A 22,614-nucleotide genomic window follows, 5' to 3' on the forward strand; every position below is an offset into this window, starting at 1 on the left:
AACTAGCTTCGTTAACAAGACATTTTGAAAGTTAGAAAAAATACGTCGTTTCCGCGTAGTCATATGGTTTTCACGGAGTACATTCAACATTACGCGAAAAATTATGACAACTGGAATAGACTTTTACCTTTTGTTATTTTTGCATACAACACGCCTATTCACGAGTCCACGAATTTTACATCTTTCGAGTTACTGTATGAACTTGTTGCTCACATGCCTAGCTTCCATTCATTCAAAGTAAAACTTGAGACATACGGATCCTACCTCCGTGATTTAGTTATCCGCTTGAACGAAATCCAAAAGATTACGACAAAGAACATGATACATTCCAAAGAACATTCAAAATTACATTACGGCGAGAAAGCTCGCCCCTTAAATGCTAAAATAGACGACAAGTTACGCGTAGACAAAGATTTTTGCCAGAACAAATGTGATAAAATGGCTATAGGCCTTTTTACCATCGTGAGTTTCACGGAAAATCATAATGTCATCCTGGAAACCGACAATAGTACAAGGTTTACGAAACATGCAGGTTAGCTCTTGGTGACCTAATGCTAATAATGGTCAATAACGAAAATATTGTATGGTTAGCGAGAAGATTTATAAAAATTATTTTCACATTATCCATATTCGACTTTGAGACAGCGCAAAAAAAAATCCAGTATGTACCCACTCAAGCAACATGTATTAAGAATTAGTTGCACAGTGGTCGAAAACACTCGAAAAGTTAGCCAAAATTAAAATAGTGAGCAAACTTTATTGAAATTCAATAACTTTATATTTTTGAGTTCAAGAAATTCAAAATGGTCAAAAACAAAATGATCGCCACAGAATTACGGACCAAATATGGAATAACTGAAATCAAGTTCGTAAAAAGTAGTCGTCATGGTAGTTTCGCGATTCAGAAATTCGAATTTCAGGTCAAAATGATCAAATAAAAAATTATCAAAAATCATTCAAAACATTTTTTTCAATTGTAGAAATATTAAAAAACAAATCAAGATTTGTCAACGTGTTTTATACGAAATTATCAGTTAGGAGCAGCAGCATTTAAAATTTTTTCAGTCACCATCTTATTGACTTTATATTTTAAGTAGTATCACAAGCAAGTAGCACGAAGTTTTTTTGAAATCATCTTTTCAAATAAACTTTTCGTTTGATAAAAATCTCTGACACGCAAAATTCGAGTTCACAAATATATAATCATGCATTAATAAAATAAAACTTTTATTGGAATTTTATCATACGAATATCCAGCAACTTTCTCTATATACTTTCAGTTGAATCGCGCACTTTGAATAAAATTTACAGCACTTACGATCAAGCTATAATTTGACGTTTCGATACCTCTCGTGCAATTATGTGAGCAGGCTATCTTTGGGCCCTATTTAAGCCGACGTGCGTAAGGCAGAGCTCTATTCGATGCAGTGATTAGTTGTTTATAAATTACAGTATTTGACTTTGCGCAAAAAATATAGATTTTTCACATTTAGACCAGCTTTTTAGACTGTTTCGACTGTTGTATGCTCTGTACCACTTTTATTATGGCAAACGATATGTTCCAAGACCTGCACTACCTCTCTGATACTTGGAACTTCTACAACGTCCAAACACCATGCGAGAACTATCGAGAACTAGATGAGCTAACCTATCACACAACTTAGGCCCTGCCAGTCAGCCACCTGCTATAATGAGAAGTAAAATAAGAACTCTAATGCTGTGGTTCCTAGCAGAATAAGTAGCGCCAGTCGCTAGGTTATTCACCTACGAGAACTCTCACACCCTTGAGAAATAACATAAAATTCCACAGGCTCAAGATGCCCAACAAACCTATCTCCAATATGAACTGCAGATGTTAGCTCAACACTTCAATGAAATTTCAAAGACCATATTTAACATCAGCTATGCTTAAAACTTTAGTAAAGTCCTAGACGGCATCGACATGACACTAGATGAGTATGTTAGAGCTGCAAGCCAGATCCTTGAAGTTGTGCACTCAGCAAGAAGAGGTGAACTACATCCATTACTCTTAATATCAGAATAACTTGCACCTATATTCCGTGACGTTCAGTACCATGCACCTAGGGTCTCCTTCTCAGTCTCCGGTCCCCAGGTGAGCCTTGAAGAACTCCCTAAAGTAGTAACAATCACCATTATCTACAAAACCGGACATTACAAGTTATAATAGACATCCTGCTGATTGGAAAAACTGACCACAAGTTGTAAGATATACATCGTCTACTGGTCCATCAGCGCCTTCTACGGGACGGTGCATGACATTCATACATGTGATCGGCGTCAACCTACATTGCTGACGAGGACACAGAGCATACCTACATGGTTTTAGCCCCGCAAAAACACCGGAAATGTAATGCCCTAGGGGATTACATACTCTGTGCCAGGTTACTTGCAATCTACGAGGCTTCTTCACTCCAAACCTGCGACATGCAGTTGCTAATTAATCCAACCATGGTAGCCTTCAAGCTATGTGATATTTAGGTATCCTATGATGGTCACCCTTTTTGGAAATCCATACCATCTCTGTGTGGTTGGATTTACTCCAAACAAATAGAGCTTAATCCTATGTGGAGCGCAGTCTTAAAACAAAAAAGCAAGACAAATCAGCAAATCGTAACTGTAGTGTTTTAGAAATATAGCCAAAACGGAGGCCTAAACCTGGAAAATGGTCTAGAAAACGTATTGTACATTTAGTTTAGAACTGTTAAAATAGATTTTACTCGAAATCAGGATCATTGAAGCATGAGGCAGGTTGACACTTACATGCCAAAAAGCAGGCTGTGCAGAGCGATTTCGCGTGGTACAGGCCCCCCCCCCCCCCCTTATTGGGATTTCTCGCAGGATTAGTTGATTAGTCTTCATTTGCCAGAAATATTCTTTCTGTTACTGATCCCACTTGATTGTCAAGGTATATCAAGTTGCAATTGATGCGTCCGATGTTCAGAATAGCTCAAAAGATTACCATTGACCAGCGTTGTGTGTTTCGCTGGACGCTGTGCGTGCCACACTTCTGGTCTGCGGTGACAACGCCACCTTTTCTGCTATTGTAAAATGTGATGATCTCTGCTTTTTTTCAACTCAAAGAATGATTCATCAATGGTTTTGTCATGGTGCAACAGGGAAACTCTTTTGTGAAGCTCTTTTATTCTGCATCGCAGTGCCCACATATGACATTCTTTACGTCTCAGTTCAGTTCTGAGATTGAAATCCGTAAACCAATTATCTGCAATGATGTTCCTGCCCGATCCCAATACGGGTTTTACCATTCTCATCACTACATCACTTGGTTTATTGCTATTCATATTTATTAAATTCACTCAAGAGCGGGTGAAAGCGAAAATAAATACATTCCTGCATGACCTGCAAATTCCTAAACAGAAGGGTTATATAGATCATATGTACCGCTACGTGAAACAGTCGTGGTTGCATGCAAAATCACTCGTAAGTGGGCATCGACAAGTTTGCGAGGACGGGAGCTTCACAATTGCCGAAAAACGCCGGGATCGACAGTCTGCGCCAACTATCCAGATCACGAACCCGTTTTAGCGTTTGACTCCTTTTCGCAATGCGAATTTTCGACCACGACCTATCTCAACATAGCAGGTCAGGATTTCTTTCTTTGAGGTAACGCCTCATATTTCCGGATCGGTGAGACCAATGATTTTTTTTATTGTTAGTAAATGAATTCCAGGCAGAAATTGATTTTTTTTAAATTAAAGAAGATATCACCAGAGAACTAAAACTTTGATGGTTTCGCTTGCAGCCATCATTCGTTGGGGGTCAGTTTGCTCGGGCCGGCATTAGTGGCAACACTTTGCTTTCTTTATTGACCCAACGCTGTTTGGGAAATTTAAGAGGGATAATCCTAAGGCCAAAAGCGAACTCAACTTGTGACGAGTGATTTGCATTTGAGAACTTTTGGGAAGTGGCAGGAAGTGGATTAATTTTCTTTGATCAAACTATCTCAGGATTCTCAACCCGTCTTCATTCGGGAAAGTTAAAGTCAATGGAATTTCGCAAATTAAATTGTTAGGAAAATGAGGCCGTATTCTGTTTTGATAAATATAGCACTAAGTTTTGCACAGAATTAAGCCCCATTTATCAGGTGATTTTTAAGTAAAGGTCCCATCTCTTTCACGGGAAGCGTAACTAAAATAGCAAATAGGGCTTATAATCCGCACAAAATCCACAATTCGTGAAAAATTTACAAGGAGGTTTAAGGGAGGAAGTTCATTATCCTAAAATACGGATTTTAAGATATTTCATAATTCCATGGGAAATTTAAAACATATGGAAATAAACTCCGTAATTCTCAGGGTTTCAAATATTCGCAATGAATTCATTCTTACTTCTGTGTGCCCAAAGTTTCTGTAATTTTATTTGCGAAAACTGAAAGATCGTAATAAATTTAATAACCATGCTTTTGAGTGCAATGATTGACATTGGATTACAGGATAATTATATATCTACAGAATTTTTGGTACAAAATAATTTTAAAATCAAAAGCTTAAGATTGGAAAAAAGTCAAGTTCACTTTAAGGTAAAATGGGAACCCCAAGTGTTTTATAAAGTCTCGTTTTTTATTGTCGTGGCTAATAAATCCATTCGTTCTAGGTTTATCGCTCTAGCAGGATTGACACCGACGTGCATACTCGGCGCCAATTGCCTGATTAGGACACATTAAACTGTCGAATAACCCAATTTTTCATGCATTAATTGCGTAAGAGGAGGAAGCGATACATATAAATTTAGGAGTAAAATCATAAAGTAATTGAACTTATCCTTAAATCCAGGAGTCATAAGAGACTTTAAATTAATCTTATACGCAGAGCAAAAGAATAATGTTACAACTGGTACCCCTGTCGGGACACAAAAGTTTTTAAAAAGAGAGGTAGAAGTATGAGTATTCGTACATTAAAATCGCGTAAAATTTATGAAGAGAATTAGAAAGCAGGTGTTTAGCAAAAATAAACATTGCATAACTCGTTGCACAAGATCAATTACAGGCCCATTATAAGTGACTGCAGAGGTTATTAATACATCAAGAAAATTAAATTAAATTGATATTATCACTTGGTGAAAGGAAAACGCATTAACCTTCCTAATTGAAAACATAATGGAGAACCTAACCAAATTTGTAAGCACAAAAAATAAATTCATACGCTCTCTGAATAAGTATAATAGACGCTGAATAAGAAATCTAAATACAATCGCTAAATTAAAACGAAATAAAATTTTTGAATTCATATCCTCGGTTAAATTGGAATAATAGCTCCAAAGGCAAGCCGATAATTGGATTTAAATCTAGTTTTTGAAAATTAATTTAGGATTTTTAAAGTGAGCAAATAAATTTTTTTATAACAAAAATGACTGGTAAGCAGCCAACCCAAAGCAACCCCGAAGGGAAAGGGGTTAAATAAATTAAACTTTCTAAATCGGTTTTGGAACATAGCGATATAAGAACAAGTGATGAAATTGCAAATGATTCTGATGGTGAATTATCACAATTAAATAGTGACGTGAGTTCAAACAAAAATAATGCAGAGTATCCTGGTGGATAAGCGTCAATGCTAGAAATGAAACAACTGACTTTTCTATAGATATAACTACTGCAAATGTAAATGCCGCTGACTATATAGAGTAGAAATTTCCCAAGTGAGCCTACTATTTTTGATGTTGGAAGGAAAATTAAAACTAAGTATTGGAAAATAAGCTACTCATTAGTTTAATAGAAAGTTTTGAAATTTTTTTTGAAAAATGCATTGGTTTATTTACAATGTGCGATTAAAAATTTCTGCCTCGTGTGATTAACAAATGATTATTTCGGAAACTATTTATGAAAAATTGATGAAAATTTCAGTAAATGGTAAAAAATAAATGCGTATAAGAATGAAATTCTTAAGAACGTGCTATTTGTTATTGTTGATAGATTATATCATTTTAATAAATAAATGCCGATTTGACCCTGTTCTACACACGATATTTGAAATTTTTTAAAGTAGTGGGAAGCCTGAATGCTTAAGATCCAGAAACCGTTTCAACTTTGAAGTGCTCGTTCTTTGGATAAATGATCAATAATATTGTTTAGCGCCGCGAGCCGCGTTCCACGATACCCGCATTTTCATAGACTGAATTCTTGATAAAATCGTGACATGTATCAGGGAAGTCGACTCCTTTAATTTTTAGTGCTTTTATTAGGCCGTGTATTTTCAATTTTATATTTTGATCGATCGTACATACGCACACGTTGTGCGTACTGCTTTTACCAGCCAAAATGCATTCTCGAGGCCTTAGCTGCCTGAATTTTGACAGAGATATCTATATTTCTGGAAATTTTTCTTTAAAGAGTTTATGCAAATCATGAACACTGAAGAGAAGTAAATCTTTTTTCTCCTAAGTACGTTTCCCGTCTTTTATGACTGATATATAATCCTTCATACCAGGAATGACGCGGCTATTATCATCGAGAAGATAATAATTTTTCACTGCACTTACAGTAGTGTTCGGCAGATTACGCTCAGCTTTTTACTTTGGCCGATATCCATACCCAGATTCGTTCCTCAATTACTTGGCTTTTGATGCCATTCAGCGAGACACTCCAAATTCTCTTCTCATTTTCGCGATGGTCCAATGTGATGGAAGTATTGTCAAAATTTGTATTTTTCCTGATCGATCAGGCTTCTGAGACAAAGACAAAGTAAGTTGTCACTTTATTCAAAGCTGCACTTAACTTTTCCTTGTTTTTACCCGTAAGTTGTGAAAAACGTTTTTTTTTATTAATGGTTCTCCAGATTCACGAAGAATATCGTTCATTTTTTCAATTTTCTCCATCTCATCGAAATGATCACATCCTAGCGTTGGATCACTTTTTTCTTCTGGCTCAAGATCATTTCTCTTTTCAGTTTTTTCAAAAACATCTTCATTTTGCTTTTTATGTTCAGGAAAACAAACCATAAAGTACAAGTCATCATTTTTCTCGTAAATCGATCGTCGACAAGTATTGTAAACCTGTAATCCAATTAGGTCTTTGAAAACTATATTCCATTTATCCGTTACAAGGAACAGATTTTTTCTCACGCTTTTATGCTTACTTTTATTTAAAGGGTTGCAGCAATCTTTAGTATGACCCATCCCAAAAATCACTCAGAGAAAAGAATTTGTTTGAAAACAGATGAAGATAAAAGGTTCTTATATGAGTTTCTAACGATAATAATGTTTACGTCCACGCTCTCCGAACCGTATGCGACTGACAAATCTGAACTTTTTATTGCGAATCTCCGTCGCCAAATAGTTGATTGGTTCGAACTTGCATAAAGGGTGCAAGCACAAGCCTGTCAACGCGCCTCTCATGCCACTACCGCGGCACGTGGCTCGTGGCGCTAAACCAAATGTACAAAAATGGACAAAATTTAGCTAAATACGACTTAAAGTTCGTCGATTGAAAATAGAATTTAAGCCGATTCAGTGCTGCCGCGCGTGGGTGTCGAACTGTAGAATTTGAATATAGAAAATTCCATGTGAGTGATTCATCGAGCTTTGTTTCGGAGTCTGTTAACCGTAACCCAGTGCATTTTTTCAGATCACCAGGAGGGTTGGAATCATGATGGCCAGGATGCACCATTTTTTTCACACCTGTCTGTTTCCCCCCTCTAACTTGTTTAATTTGTAATTTTTGTTATGAAATTTTTTTTCTATATTTTATAAATATCAATAAAAACATGGTAAAAAAATGGATGGTAAAAATATTTTTTGGTTTTCTTTAAATTCAATTTCAAAAAACGGCCGAAAATCGGGTTTCTAGATCAAAATACAACCTTCAAAAAATTTCAAATATCGTGTGTAGAACAGGGTCGAATCGGCATTTGTTTATTAAAACATTATATAAACTATCAACAATAACAAATAGCACGTCTTTCAGAATTGCATTGCTAAATGCACTTATTTTTCACCATTTTCTGAAATTTTCATCAATTTTTCATAAATAGGTTACGAAATAATAATTTGTTAATGAAACAAAGCAAAAATGTTTAATTAAACATTGTAAATAGACAAATGCATTTTTTCAAAAAATTTCAAAACTTTTTAATTTCTCTTCCAAAATCAAAAATCGTAGGCCCACTTGGGAAATTTCTACTCACAATTACCGAACCTAAGCATTAAAATAAACAACCATATTCTAAGTAAGAAAAATTTAACATTATCATGGGTGGTATGAGCAACTTACAAGCGAGAGTCGACGATAGATTTACTAATCAAAATAGAGTATATGAATATGTGAAAGAAAATTAGGAAAAAACTAATCAAGATCTCACGGTGGTTCATGAATGAATTGATTTTTTTGCATAGAACTTAACCGAAAAAATACATGTAAAGGTTAGTAGTTCAAACGAAATGTGCGAGGCAAATATGCTAAATAGGAAGCGGTTGCAAGATATTGAGGAAGAACAGTTTACTTTGGAAACACGCGTAGATAGAGACACAGGACGGGCAATAATAAGACACCTTGGTTAAAAAAGTACCCAGTTCCGAAATTTTCCTGTAGGGAAAGCGAGCGTCCTATGCAATTTTTAAAAGATTTTGAGTCATATTTAAAAGAAACCGTCGTTAGAAAAAATGACTTTTAGTTTGTACTCGAATCGTGTTTGGAAGGTAGGGCCGTAGAATGGCGGAAAATGATCCAAGAAGACATTATATATGATCAATAAATCTTTAGACCAAAATTTATTAAGAAATTCTGAAAACATGACAAAATTCAGTATGCAACCAAAGTTATTACAATGGACATCAAAATTCTCGTAAAAATGATAGACATAATTTTAGATGTACAAATGGGTATCGAAATCAGAGATATCCACGAGAAAATAAATATAAAAATAATTCTGATTGCGATCAGCGAGGATCAAATTTAAAAAAATATTAATTTAATTATTAAAATAATCATTCTGATAGGAATCGGGACTATGATGAACAAGGTCAACATAATATCAAAAATCAAAGTCAGTACAGTCGAAGACGATATGACGATAGAAACAGGAGTTTTGAAAATCAACGGAAATGCCCGAGCCTCGACTTGGTAAAGTGTAACACAATAGAGGCAAATCCGGGGCCTAATAACGTTAAAAATCCTCTTCGACTAAACATGCGCGGAGACTTGTTGCAAAATGAAGACAATGAAATTGTAAGAACGCTTGATAAATGCTCAATTCTAGAAATAGGGATACAAAATCTAAAAACAAAAGCGTTAATCGATATAGGTAGCGAAGTTACCTGTACCTCAAAAAATTTTTTTGAAACGAACATAGAAGCTTTAAGAAAATGCGAGCTATTACCAATAGTAGGCACAAGTATAGCAGGTGCTACAGGGGCAAAATTCGTAAAATTGACACGTCAGGTATATGCAAATTTTAAATTGGGTAACTGGGATGGGGCCTACGTATTTTTAATTGTTCCTAAATTAAATAAAGAATGAATAATTAGGGTTGATGTATTATAAAGATTAAGAAGTAAAATTGACTTCGCAGAAAATATTTTGGAATTGAAAGATAAAGAGAAAACAATAAAAGTGAAATTAATGGAGGAAGATCCGAAGTGTATAATGTTAATATTTGATCCCGAAAATTCTCAAATAGAGAAATATTTGAATTGTTTAGGAAAATTGTTGGTAGTAGAAGAAATCTATCCAAATGTTGCAAAAGAAGTAAATGATATTAAAAATTATGATGATATTAACAACAAATTTGCATTACTTGATGAAGAAATAAATGAAAAAGTGGCACAGTGCACGCTCTTAGATTTAGAATAAAGAGCGGTTTCACAAAATCATTTAGCAATATAAAAATTGTATATTCAAAAAAACCCTGGTAGGATTTTAATATATAAACACAAGTTAAAAATGAATGATAAAAGGCATTTCCTAATGAGGACGTATCAGGTCCCTATGTTTCTCAGGAATAAAATGAAAAAAGAAATTTAAAAATTGCTTGAGCTCGGTATTATTCAAAGATCAAATAGCGCATACGTAAATCCTTTAGTAATAACCTCAAAAAGACAGATCAATCCGAATATGTTTGGATGCGCGCAAGTTAAACGAACTCATTACGAACGATTACGTGTGCGCCGAACCAACCGAGGTCCTATTCCAAAGATGTGCGGGGACAAAAGTTAGGTCGACATTAGATCTTGATGTAGTTTTTGTCAGGTGCCACTGCACCCTGATCAAATGAAATATACAGCGTTTTTACACGAAGAAAAATGTTATGAATTTCGGGTTCCTCTGTTTGGGCTAAACACGAGCACCGCGGCTCTAGTCAGGCTTTAAATTAAGTATTGAGATGGATAGGAGATTTTTTAATTACATTAATTGACGACATGCTGTGTACTTTGCAAAATATCACTCAACATTTAAATCATCTTGAGCTTCTATTTCAGCGCCTGCAGGATCACAGTGTGACAGTTAATTTCGAAAAATCTCACTTCTTCTGTTCGAAATTGAAATTTTTGGGGCACATTCTTACACCTTTAGGAATCAAACCAGAACCCCAAAAAATTCAGGTTATTCATGAATTTCCAACGCCAAGAAAGTTAAAGGAATTGAGTGGATTCTTAGGTTCTTAGTTCCTAGTTCCTCTTATTAAATTGTTGAGAGTGGGAAACAAATGGACTTGGGACCTGGAAAAAGATGACGCGTTTAAGAAGGTAAAGGGACGCTAGCGATGTAGCATTAGGGGCTGTGCTTTATCAAATAAATAAGCTAAAGGCACACCTACCTATATCTTTCGCCATTAAAACTACAAAGGGATATGAACTGACCTTTCTTAAAACATGTGAATTAGTCAGTGAAAGGCTAACAAGGTGGATCATGGCCATTCAAGACTATTGGTTCGAAATACAATTTTGTGAGGACAAAAATAACATTGTGTCAGACGTTTTGAGTAGAATGCCACCTCGTGAAGCAGGATATCCGTTCTTTTTGAACGAGGGAAGAATCTTCATGTACGTGCTAGCTAAAATACGTACCATCTGCGGAACTACGAGAAAGTTGGTGCCGTTGCTCAAAATATTTCAAAAATCCTAAATGAGGAGATATCACGAGACTCTAGGAATTATTCAAATTCACAGCAAGAATCCATTATATTCCTCAATTAAGGACAAAAGAAGCCCTAAAAGGTAGATCTTTTAAACATTGAAGAAATTCCATTAGTCTCTCCTAGAGATTTCAAAGTCAATGGAATTTCACAAATTAAATTGTTAGGACAATGAGGCCGTATTATATTCTGGCAAATATAGCACTAAAATTTTCACAGATTTAAGCCTCATTGCTCAGGTGATTCTTAAATAAAGGTCCCATCTCTTTTACGAGAAGGGTATCTAAAATAGCAAATAGGGCTTATAATCTGCAAAAAATCCACAATTCGCGAAAACTTTTCAAGGAGGTTTAAAGGAGGGGATTCATAATGCTAAAAACCGATTTTAAGATATTTCATAATTCCAAGGGAAATTTAAAACACAGGGAAACAAAACTTAGTAATTCTCAGGGTTTCAAATATTCGCAATTATTTTATTCTTACTTCTGTAATCCCACAATTTCTGTAAATTAATTTGTGAAAACTGAAAGATCGTAATAGAGATAAGTACCATGCTTATAAGTGCAATGACTGACACTGGATTAGAGGATAATTATATATCTAGAGAATTTTTTGTAGAAAATTGTTTTAAAATCAAAAGTTCAAGATTGGAAAAAAGTCAAGTTCACATTAAAGTTAACTCGGAACCCCAATTAGTTGATAAAGTCCCCTTTTTTAATGTCATACTCGGCGCCAATTGCCTGATGAGGACACGTTAATCTGTTACAAAATGCAACATCATCAATAAACCCAACCAAATTCTATGTTTAATCATGCAACAAGGCTTATCACAGCCTTGTATCGCGAGCAGTCGTCATCCACTTCTCACCTAAAAAAGCGGTGAGGCTTTTGTAATCTGATAAATTTTATTAAGTATTTTTCAATCTGGTTCCGTCCGCGTTTGTCGCGTTAAATAACAGTTATACGTAAATTAATCACCTCAAAAATTAATTGTACGATGAAGAAATCTCACCTGCTTATTTGAATTTTTCCGCAAGTGAATATATAATTTAACGTCAAAGAAAGCTTCGTGCACACCGAAATGGTTAGAAGGGCAAAAAATTTAGGAGTGAGTGCTACGTGACGACACTTCGCGAGTGTGTGTGACGTGAGGAGGGCCAGGAGTTACATCAAAGTAAGGTCAGACATAATTAATTTGATTGAAATCTCTTTTTAAATCTCTCTCACTCGTGTGATCCTTCGCATTACAGTAGGGGAATGTGGGGCGAGACGGTGCATAGAATCTCTCACGCTAATTCTAAGAAAAATATCCATATTATCTGAAAGTTACGTAGGTATGTAAAAGGATGAAAAAACTAAATTTGAACACAACATTTATTTGTTTGGTAGTTGTTGCTAATTTTTAAAAACAGCGCAAATAGGAACATAAGTTTTTCCCACATAAAGAACTAACAAAAGGAAAATTAAGCTTCCTTCGATAAACCGTTTCTATTTTATTATTTTGCACGTATTAAGCAAATGTGCGACTAAGTATTGATGCCGCAGCTTCATATTTACTTTCAGCTTGGCAGTAATTTAACTCACCGTTTCTTATGTTTTCGAATGCCCTTTTTAAACTTTCCTCTGGCCAGTTTTGTCTACCAGTCTTTCTTTTATAATTTCGCACTTTAATAACTTATATGAAGTACTTTATCACTTTTTGCTTCTTGAAAATATCTCGAAACTAACTCGACCGGCGACCGGCTACACTGACAGTGACTGCGACAGGTTAAATTCGCGGATGTTCCGGTGTTCCATTCCGTCCCATTCAGCTTGTTGCATCTCGTCCCCAACGACAATTTTATTTCAAATCCGTCATTTTTTTATTAAGTAATTTATAATTAAATTTAATGTCAAGAAAGGAAAATTTAAACTTCATTTTTTGAAACTCTTGTAAGGGAAAAGGGAATAAGAGCATTATTAGTAGTTTATTTTCTCTCGAAAATAACACCATTCCTGAGTTCTGAAGTACTAAAAATTTGCAATTATTTAGTAATAGATTTAATTCTTTCACGATGATTCATTATGATATAAAGAGATATTTCGGGTTTCGAATCCTGTACAAAACTACGAGTATTTGCCGAAATTTTGTGAACATTGCAGCTCTCTTCTTGAGGGCTCACCGGAAACTGAGGTATCAAGTTATGTTGTTCTTATGTATACTTTCTAGATGCCTGTGATGGCCAGAGCATCTCACCATGACGACTGGTCGCACCTGATTGGCCAGTCAAGTCTTCTTTTTTAAATCCGAGAGGACGAAAGGCCAATTCGACTTGTTATTCTAACCGTTGTGCCTATTGATGTTATTAGGGTGTTTTAAGATTTTGATTGCTTCTATATGTTTTCATCGGAAAATATTTTGTGCTTTTGCGATGACGGTTGTTTTACCAATGTTCCTTTATACGTTGGCTCACCGCTGTCCCGGTTTCTCCAATATGGACTTTGCTACAAGATCAAGGGATTTTATATAGTCCAGGGTCATTGAGATGTTGTGTTTATTGAGAATTCTTCCTATTTCTTCTGTGACTCCTTGGATGTAAGGTAAGATGGTGTTCGATCTTCTCTCTCTCTTTCTTTGGTAGAATGTGTTTGCTTATTTTTTGATTTATTTTCTTATTGCTTTATCAATATCTTTGTTTGTGTAATCGTTCTGTATTAGATTTTTTTTAACGTTTTGTAATTCCTATTGTACGTTATGTTTATATGTATAGAGACAGCTCTGCATACAAGGGAGTTAATGACCGATTGCTTAGAGATGGCTGGTGGTGGAACATGATATGTAGATATCTGTTTCTGTGGGTAAATTTTCTGTAAACTTCATGGCCTAATGTGTTATCAGGTATTTTTTATACTAGTACGTCCAAGAAAGGAAATTTTTCGTGTTTTTCAATTTCCATGGAGAACTGCATGTTAGAATGTAATCGATTGAAGAAATCGAAAAAATTATTTCAGTTCATCTAGTCCATGTCGCCAGATGAAAAGAGTGTCGTCAAAGTAATGGAACTAAAATTCCTCTTTAAGCTTGCATTGGTTGAAAATGTTGGTTTCTAGATATTCCAAAAAGATCTTAGCTATAACAGGTGAGATTGGAGATCCCAGTTCTGCTCCTGAGATTTGTTCATAGAATTGGTTGTTAAAACAGAAGTAAGTATTATTGAGAAAGTTTTCTATCAAAGGTATGAGTTTGGAGTGAAAATTTGGAAAAGATTTATTACTATCAATTGTATCAGAGATTGGTACTTTCGTAAAGAGATATGTTACGTCGAACCTCGCTATGTTGTCTTGAGGTTCAATGTGAACCTGTTGTATGATCAGCTGATGATCAGCCTGGGTGGAATGTTTTTTGTGGATTTTTAGGAGTTCGTAAAGTCTAGGAGAGATAGGATTAGAAGGCAATAATTTAGATATTGTTTCGCTCTCAAGCTTAGAGTCTTTTCGAAGGGTTTTGGTTTAACTGACTATTGTTTTTGTGGGGTCTGTTTTAACTTTTTTGTATGTATCGTCGTTTAGAATGATTCATGATTTTGTTGCTATAGTCTTCTTTATTCATTATTACTCTTGTATTTCCTATTTCTGCGGGTAATATCGTAATGTCCATATTCCGATTGAGTTTTTTAATTGCGGTTTTTTCTTGTTTCGTAAAGTTTGAGGAGGAAAGTCAGGCTTGGCTCAATATGTTGGGCATCATACGTCGTATATCATTCGCTTTTTCTGCTAGAAGGGTATATAGTGTGGATTTCAAATTACTGATAATTTCTTCCTTCGAGATTTTGAAGGGAGCTACTGCAAAATTATGTCCTTTAAATAAGGCTCAAATCATTTCATTGCTGAGAGGATAGTCAGGGATGTATTTCACTGTGTTAGTGAATTAGCTCCCTCCAAAAGCCCGAAGGCAGAAATCATCAGTAATATGAAATACATAGTATACCCCCTTGCACTTGAAAATTGAATGACATGCGACGTGCGACGGCCCACCTTTAACGCCAAGCCTGACTTCCTTCCATAAAATTTATAAAACAAGAGTAAATCACAATTGAAGAACTCAATCGAAATAAAGACATATATTCCGTAAAACAAAAACCTTCTAAGAGACTAAACTTGACAGTGAAAAAATATCTAAATTAATACCTACTGTTTTATCTCTCCTAGACTTGACGAAATCTCAAAAGTCTACAAAAAAAAACATTTCACTCAGGCCGAACGTCAGCGCAATAAACTCACCAACTTACACGCTAGCACGCTTCCTCATCAATGAACTGAATCCTTTTACAGGAAATTTGATCACTCACGCCCAAAACTCATTTGACTTAATCAAAAAGATACAACAGATTTACATTAAACCCCAATATTACATAAAGGATACTTTCCTTCCGCGGACGTTCTGGTTTACAAAAGATCTGATAACACATTAGTCTATGAAGTTTACAGAAAATACACCCACAAAAACAGATTCCTAAATGCTTCCTCCCAACACCAACCACCTCAGGAACAATCGGTCATCTGATTCCTTGTATACAGAAATGTCTCCGTAACAGATAAAGATAAGGTGAAAAAGAAATCACAAAAAGTTAAACAAATCCTAATACAGAATAATTAAACAAAAAAATTAATAAAGCAATAAGGAAATACACTAAAAAACAAGCGAATACATTCTACGAAAAAAAGAAAGAGAAAAACGATCACCATCCTATGTTACATCCAAGATGTCACAGAACAACTAGGAAGAATTCTCAATAAAGAAAGCTTTCAAAACATATTTAAACTACCTCCGAATATGGAAAATCCTCTAAACAACCATAAAGACAAAAAGTCGCCTCTCAATGATCCGAGAGTATATAAAATCCCGTGTTCTTGTGCAAAACTTTTCACGTAATCAGCAATAGCTGAGCATCATATCGAAGCAGCACATGAAATTTTATTTGACAAAACAACCGCCATCGCAAAAACACACAATATTTTTCCAAGTAAACATAGAGAAGCAATCGAAATCTTAAAACACCCTAATAAGATCAATAGGGAAAACGGTTATAATACTAATCTTATTTAGTTTTCCGTTCTTTAGATTAAAACAAAATTGATTGGCCAATTAGATGCGACCAGACTTCATGGTAGGCTGCTTTGGCCAATCACAGACACAGCAGATAGTATAAATAAGAACAACATAACCTGATACATCTGTTTCAGGTTAGTCCGGAAAATTTTAAATGCCATTTCACGAAATATCGGCAAAAATTCGTAGTTTTGTATACAATTGGAACCAGGAATATCTCAATTTCATGAAATCACAGGGACTTTAAAAAAAGAGTGGAAAATCTACGATCCAACATAAATATTAAACACTAGGGTCAAATCCTAGTAGACTGTTTGGTTTTTCCGACACATCAATATTTAATAATAATAACAATAATCATGGTGATGCGTAACACTATCATATGCACAAAATTGGATATAACCCTACGAGAGAGTGAAGGAAATTCGGCAGGGAGGATGAAACGTCCCTGCATATATTATGTCAGTTTTCGGCATAGTTAGGCTCAGGCAGCAAACCCTTTGGGCGTAATTTATGAAATCTGAGGACACCACTACGCGATCAGCGATTAAAATACGAGGCTTCACTAGGGGGGCTGGGAGTCAACTACGTTTAGCGAATAATTGAAGGCGTGGCACAATAAGCTTTATATGTTGAGCGCCAGGGTTGCTACACAGGTGCTTCCCGCTCATTATTAAACTAACTAACTTTAAGTAGGTTTATCTATCACACACAGGCAGTTAAATGAAACATCAAAATAATTACTGAAGCAAGCAAATCAGCTAAGAGTGAACATGGGGAGGCTTTATTTTAATTATGAGTGAATCTACGCTAGTTCATAGGTAAATTTTGTACAATTTTATGACGAAATAGCAGTTCAAACTGATGTAAATTCAGATCATATTTGCGTGGTTGAGTGGTTGAGGTGAGTGGGACTCTATATTCTGCTACTTCCTCGCGGTGAGTCCTCGGTAGTTTAAGAGAAAAAACTAACGAAGATATATGTATCTGCTCAGAATGATTGAGTTTAGATATAATGATTTCGGCATTATTTTTCGAAAATAAAATTTATAGCTCTCAGAACTTTGTTCATGAAGCGATAAAACCGTTTTATTTATTTGTTAATTCGTTTTTGTAAAATGTTGAAAAACAATAAAAAACGCTAAAATCAAGCTTTTAAGGGACTGCAACTGGTGATTTATTATTTCCGGGTAAGTCAGTTTTTCCGGGTAATTTTGGCACAATCAGCAGGATATTGTTTTTAAACAACCTTTTACATAGATTCTTGTTAGATAAACGGGAATAGAGTAGAACCTCAAGGTCTTTTATTTTCAGAGATTTGTATTTTCTCCTATGCTTTAAACCAAATAGTTCATACCATATTTATCTTAAATGCGTTTTGTAAAGTGTTCAATATGCAGATTTTACATGTCAATGGTCTTGTATAAATAACACCACAATAAGTACAATAATTTGAATAATAATTATATAGCATGAATGTTAACAAACCTGAACTATATTCATATCTTCCAAGATTTTAGTCGAGGAGTGCTGCAGACGATTCCGTAGCAAGTCATAGTATGTGCTTGGAACACTAAGAAACTCCATCCCCCGTGAACGTAGATTTTTAATCTATAACAATCAAAATAAGTTTATGGTTTCAAGTCAAATAAAGTAATAATACAAATTTTTGTTGGATTCACAAGGGCATGTCAAGATGTGCTTCTTTCCATTAAAATTTCTCTGATAAAAGGGTGTAACGTGTAGGATTATTCGTACTGCTCAGTGAATCTAAGTTTGATACGGTACGATATTGTATAAGCTTTTATGACATGTATAAATAAAATCCTTGAACATGCCTTCTCGCGCGGCAAATATTCACACAAAACATAGAGAACGAAAACCCCTTCCAATCGAACAGAGTAGAGAAGGGCAGCCCACTAAGACGCGGCGCGCGCACCCAGCCAGAATCGCCAGTCCACCGAGTGCCGGGCACGGTTCACTTCGGCACTTCGGTCCCGATGTTCGTACCAGTGATCCCAGATCTGAAACGAGACGTGGTCCAATACTATCACAAGTCTATGTCCGTGTAAATATAGTAGGAGACGATGTAAATGATTGGATTGCGCGCGCAACCCATTTCTCCTCTTCTGAATTTGAAAACTCGAAGGTGCACGATTGCCGGTCGGAACACTTTGGCGGTTCTAATTATATCTCTATCTGCTTTGAAGTAAAATGAAGAGATTGGGATTTTAATATTTCCAGATTTCGATGCTGGCGATTCTCATGATTTGAATACTTCGCGCGCCTCTTGATATGCGTATATTTTGAGGTTATGTTATTTCAAGTATAAAATATAAATTTGATAAATATTAATACTATTATATATATAAATATATACATATATTATTAATGATTATATTATAATTATGTTATATTATAATAATCTTATTTATAACTTGATCCGCATTTGAAAGAAATTAAAGAAATTGGCGATTTTGGAATTCATCTCGTTTGGATAAAAACTCAATTATTCGGTTGAAAAATTAATTATTTTGTTGAAAATGTAACTATTTTGTAAAAAAAGTCCTCTTTTCTATCAAAAGTTCAACTACTTTGTTGAAATTTTTATTATTTTTATTTGAAGGTTAATCTATTTCGTTGAAAATACATTTTTGAAACTGACAATTAAACTACACTATTTTTGGTTAGAAAATCATGTATTTTGTTAAAAACTCGTCTTTCTCAGTAGAAATTAAATTGTTTAATGGAAAATTTATGCTTTTTGATTAAAAAATACATTTTTCGGATGAAATATCAACTGTAAATATTTTTTGGTTGGAGTCGTTTTGGTGTAAGTGCAACTGTATTGTTAAAAATTAAAATCATAATTTTTGGGTGAAAAATTCGATTATTCACTTAAAGTTGAACTACTTAGTAAAAAAAATAAGTTTTTCTTATTAAGGATTCATAATTTTAGTTGAAAATTCAACTATTTTCCTTTAAATTTGGTTAAAAATTCAGCATTTTGTAGATAATACTCTTTTTGACTTTAAAATTAAATAATTTTGTTGAAAATTTACGTATTTTGTTTAAAATCGACCTTGTTTGGTGGACATTTAGTCTTTTTGGTTGAAAATGTATCATTTTTGATAAAAAATGCAATTGTTTGGTTGAAATATCAACTGCATATGTTCTTGGGTTGATTAAAAACTCATATTCTTCGCTTAAAAAATTGAACTTTTTGTAGATAATTCGTCTTTTTGACTTTGAAATTAAAAAATTTTGTTGAAAATTCATGTATTTTGTTTAAAATTTGTCTTTTTTTGTAGATCATTAATTTTTTGGGTCAAAAATTCACCTGATTGGTTGACAATTCAACCACTTTGTTGAAAATTAATTTTTTCTTTTGAAAAATATTTTTATTTATCTGAAAATGTAACTATTATAGGACTGATTAAAAATTATTCGTAGATATTGGTTAAGTTGTAAAAACGTTTTTTTTTGTAGCACATTAATCTTCTTGGTCAAAAATTCACCTTTTCCCAAAATTTAACAGTTTTGTTAAAAATTCGTTTTTTTCTTGTTCAATTCAATTTTTTTATCACAGTTTTTATCAGGAAGCTGTTCCATTTTTGGTTGAAACTTTATCCTCTACATTGTATTAGTTAAAACATCAATTATTTGATAGAAAATTAATTTATTTGTTTTCGATTATAATTTTTTTTAATTCAATGAATTTAAAAATAAAATATTTTAAATTTAATTTAAGATATTAAAAATTGAAGAAAAAAATTATTTTAGAAGATGATTTTAAATCCGTTCAAAATTAAAGAATTAATAGATATTATTTTATAAGATTATTTTTAATTATGAGTTCAGATATTACTTCAGTCTAAAAAATTAAAAAAAAATTTAATTTAAATTTAAATTAAAAAAAAAGTTCTGATTGCTAAGAAAATTGAAAATGATTTTTTATTTCGAAAAATTAATTTTAAGTGAGTATTTGAAAAAATTGAATAGTTGAATTTCCAGATAAAAAGATTAATTTTTAGTCAATCCTAGAACAGTTAAATTTTCAGATATAAAAAAAATAACTTTTGAACGAAAAAATAAAACTTTAACAAAGTTTTTAAATGGTACATTTACAACCAAAAATATTACATTTCTACCAAACAAGGCCAATTTCCAACAAAATACATGAATTTTCAACGAAATTATTTAATTTTTAAGTTAAAAAGAGTATTATCTACAAAAAAGCTGAATTTTTAACCCAAAAATATGATTTTTGAACCAAAATTTTAATTGTCGACCCAATAGTTTAACTTTTTATCAAATTGTAGACTTTTAATGCCCAAAAGATGCATTTTTTACAAAACATTAAAAATTTTAACAAAAAAGTTTATTTGAAAGCAAATAGTTGAATTTTCAACTATAATTATGAATCCTTAATAGGCAAAAATTAATTTTTTTAATAAACATTTCAACTTTAAGTGAATAATCAAATTTTTCCTCCGAAAATTATGATTTTAATTTTTAACAATACAGTTGCATTTATAACAAAACGACTCCAACCAAAAAATATTTACAGTTGATATTTCAACCAAAAAATTTAATTTTTAAACCAAAAAGTATAAATTTTCCATAAAACCATTTAATTTCTACAAATAAAGACGAATTTTTAACAAAATACGTGATTTTTTAACCAAAAGTGGTATAGATTAATCGTCAGTTTCCGAAAAGTATTTTCAACAACACATAAAACATATTTTCATCAGAATAGTTAAATAAATTAAATTTTTGTTTATTAAGGATTCATAATTATAGTTTATGTATTTTGTTGGAAATCTGGAAATTGAACTATTCCGTTTTTGGTTGAAACTTTATCCTATACATTGTATTAGTTAAAACACCAATTATTTGATAGAAAATTAATTTACTTGGTTAAAAAGTAAACTGTTGTGTTGAAAATTGATATATTTTGTTAATTAGATTTTTTTCCTGAAATTAAGAAAACTGCAAAATAAAAAAATTGCTTAAGATCGTCCTGATTCTTTTTTTTTAATTTTGAAAATCTTTTCAAATACTCACTTAAACTTAATTTTTCCAAATAAAAAATCATTTTCAATTTTCTTAGCAATCACAACAATTTTTGTTATTCTCTTTAAATATTTTACAATTCTCAAAAAGCTTATTTTTTTAATCTGCAAAAATCTGCATCGTGTTTCAAATTATTTCAAATAATTTCAAGTTTTTAATTAATTTTGAATCTTTTTTTAAATTAAAATTGTAGCGTTCAAACTTAAAATTGAGCTCATTACAAATTGAACAATTCAAGGCTTTCTATTTCGAACCAATGTGTTAAAATTTGTATAGTTTTTAACAGTTGTTTGTAATGGATTGTTATAAATAAACGGTCAAATATTGCTGATAATTAACGAAATCTTCTTTTTTTAATTAAAAAATTTCAAATTGAATGGGTTAAAAATAAAAATTTTTTAGACTGAAATAATATTTGAAGTCATAATTGAAAATAATTTTATAAACTAATATCTATTAATTCTTTCATTTTGAACGGATTCAGAATCAGCTTGTAAAATAAATTATTTTTTCAATTTTTAATACCTTAAATTAAATTTAAAACATTTTATATTAAAGTTCTTTCAATTAAGAAAAATCATAATCGAAAACAAATTAATTAATTTTCTATCAAATAATTGATGTTTTAACTAATACAATGTGATAAAAACTGTGATAAGCAATTGAATTGAACAAGTAGAAAATCGAATTTTCCAAAAAATTGTTAAATTTTCAAGGGAAAGGTGAATTTTTTATTAATGTTCTATATATATATATATATATATATAAAACGATTTTCCAACTTAACCAATATACACGATTAATTTTTAATCAATACTATAATAGTTACATTTTCAGATAAGTTGTTAAATTGTCAACCAATCAGATGAATTTTTGACCAAGAAAATTAATGATCTACAAAAAAAAGACAAATTTTAAACAAAATACATGGGTTTTCAACAAAATTATTTAATTTTAAAGTCAAAAAGAGTATTATCTACAGAAAGCTGAATTTTTAACCCACTTTAAAGGCAAATAGTTGAATTTTCAACTATAGTTATGAATGATTTTTTAACCAAAAATGGTATAGATTGTCAGTTTCAAAAATGTATTTTGAACGAAAGGGATGAACCTTCAAATAAAAGAAATAAACATTTTAAGAAAATAGTTGAACTTTTGATGGGAAAAAGGACTTTTTTATAAAATAGTTACATTTTCAACCAAATAATTAATTTTTCAATCAAATAATTGAGTTTTTGTCCAAACGAGATGAATTCTAAAATCACCAATTTCTTAAATTTCTTTCAAATGCGGATCAAGATTTAAATAAGACTATTATAATATAAAATTATTGTAATATTATCA

The 22,614-nt window shown here is 32.7% G+C and overlaps 1 protein-coding gene across 3 annotated transcripts in view; it reads right to left on the bottom strand.

Annotated features, from left to right (window-relative positions):
* Positions 1–22,614, bottom strand: part of LOC117182113 (4-hydroxyphenylpyruvate dioxygenase) — a 549,071-nt gene that overhangs the window by 51,820 nt on the left and 474,637 nt on the right. For all 3 annotated transcript variants that reach the window (XM_033375146.1, XM_033375154.1, XM_033375145.1), the window contains one exon: positions 17,680–17,802. In XM_033375146.1, coding sequence (XP_033231037.1) covers positions 17,680–17,802 — 123 coding nt within the window. The remainder of the gene's footprint in view (positions 1–17,679; positions 17,803–22,614) is intronic.

Source organism: Belonocnema kinseyi, chromosome 10 (assembly GCF_010883055.1).
Source record: "Belonocnema kinseyi isolate 2016_QV_RU_SX_M_011 chromosome 10, B_treatae_v1, whole genome shotgun sequence".
In the NCBI taxonomy this organism is placed as follows: domain Eukaryota; kingdom Metazoa; phylum Arthropoda; class Insecta; order Hymenoptera; family Cynipidae; genus Belonocnema; species Belonocnema kinseyi.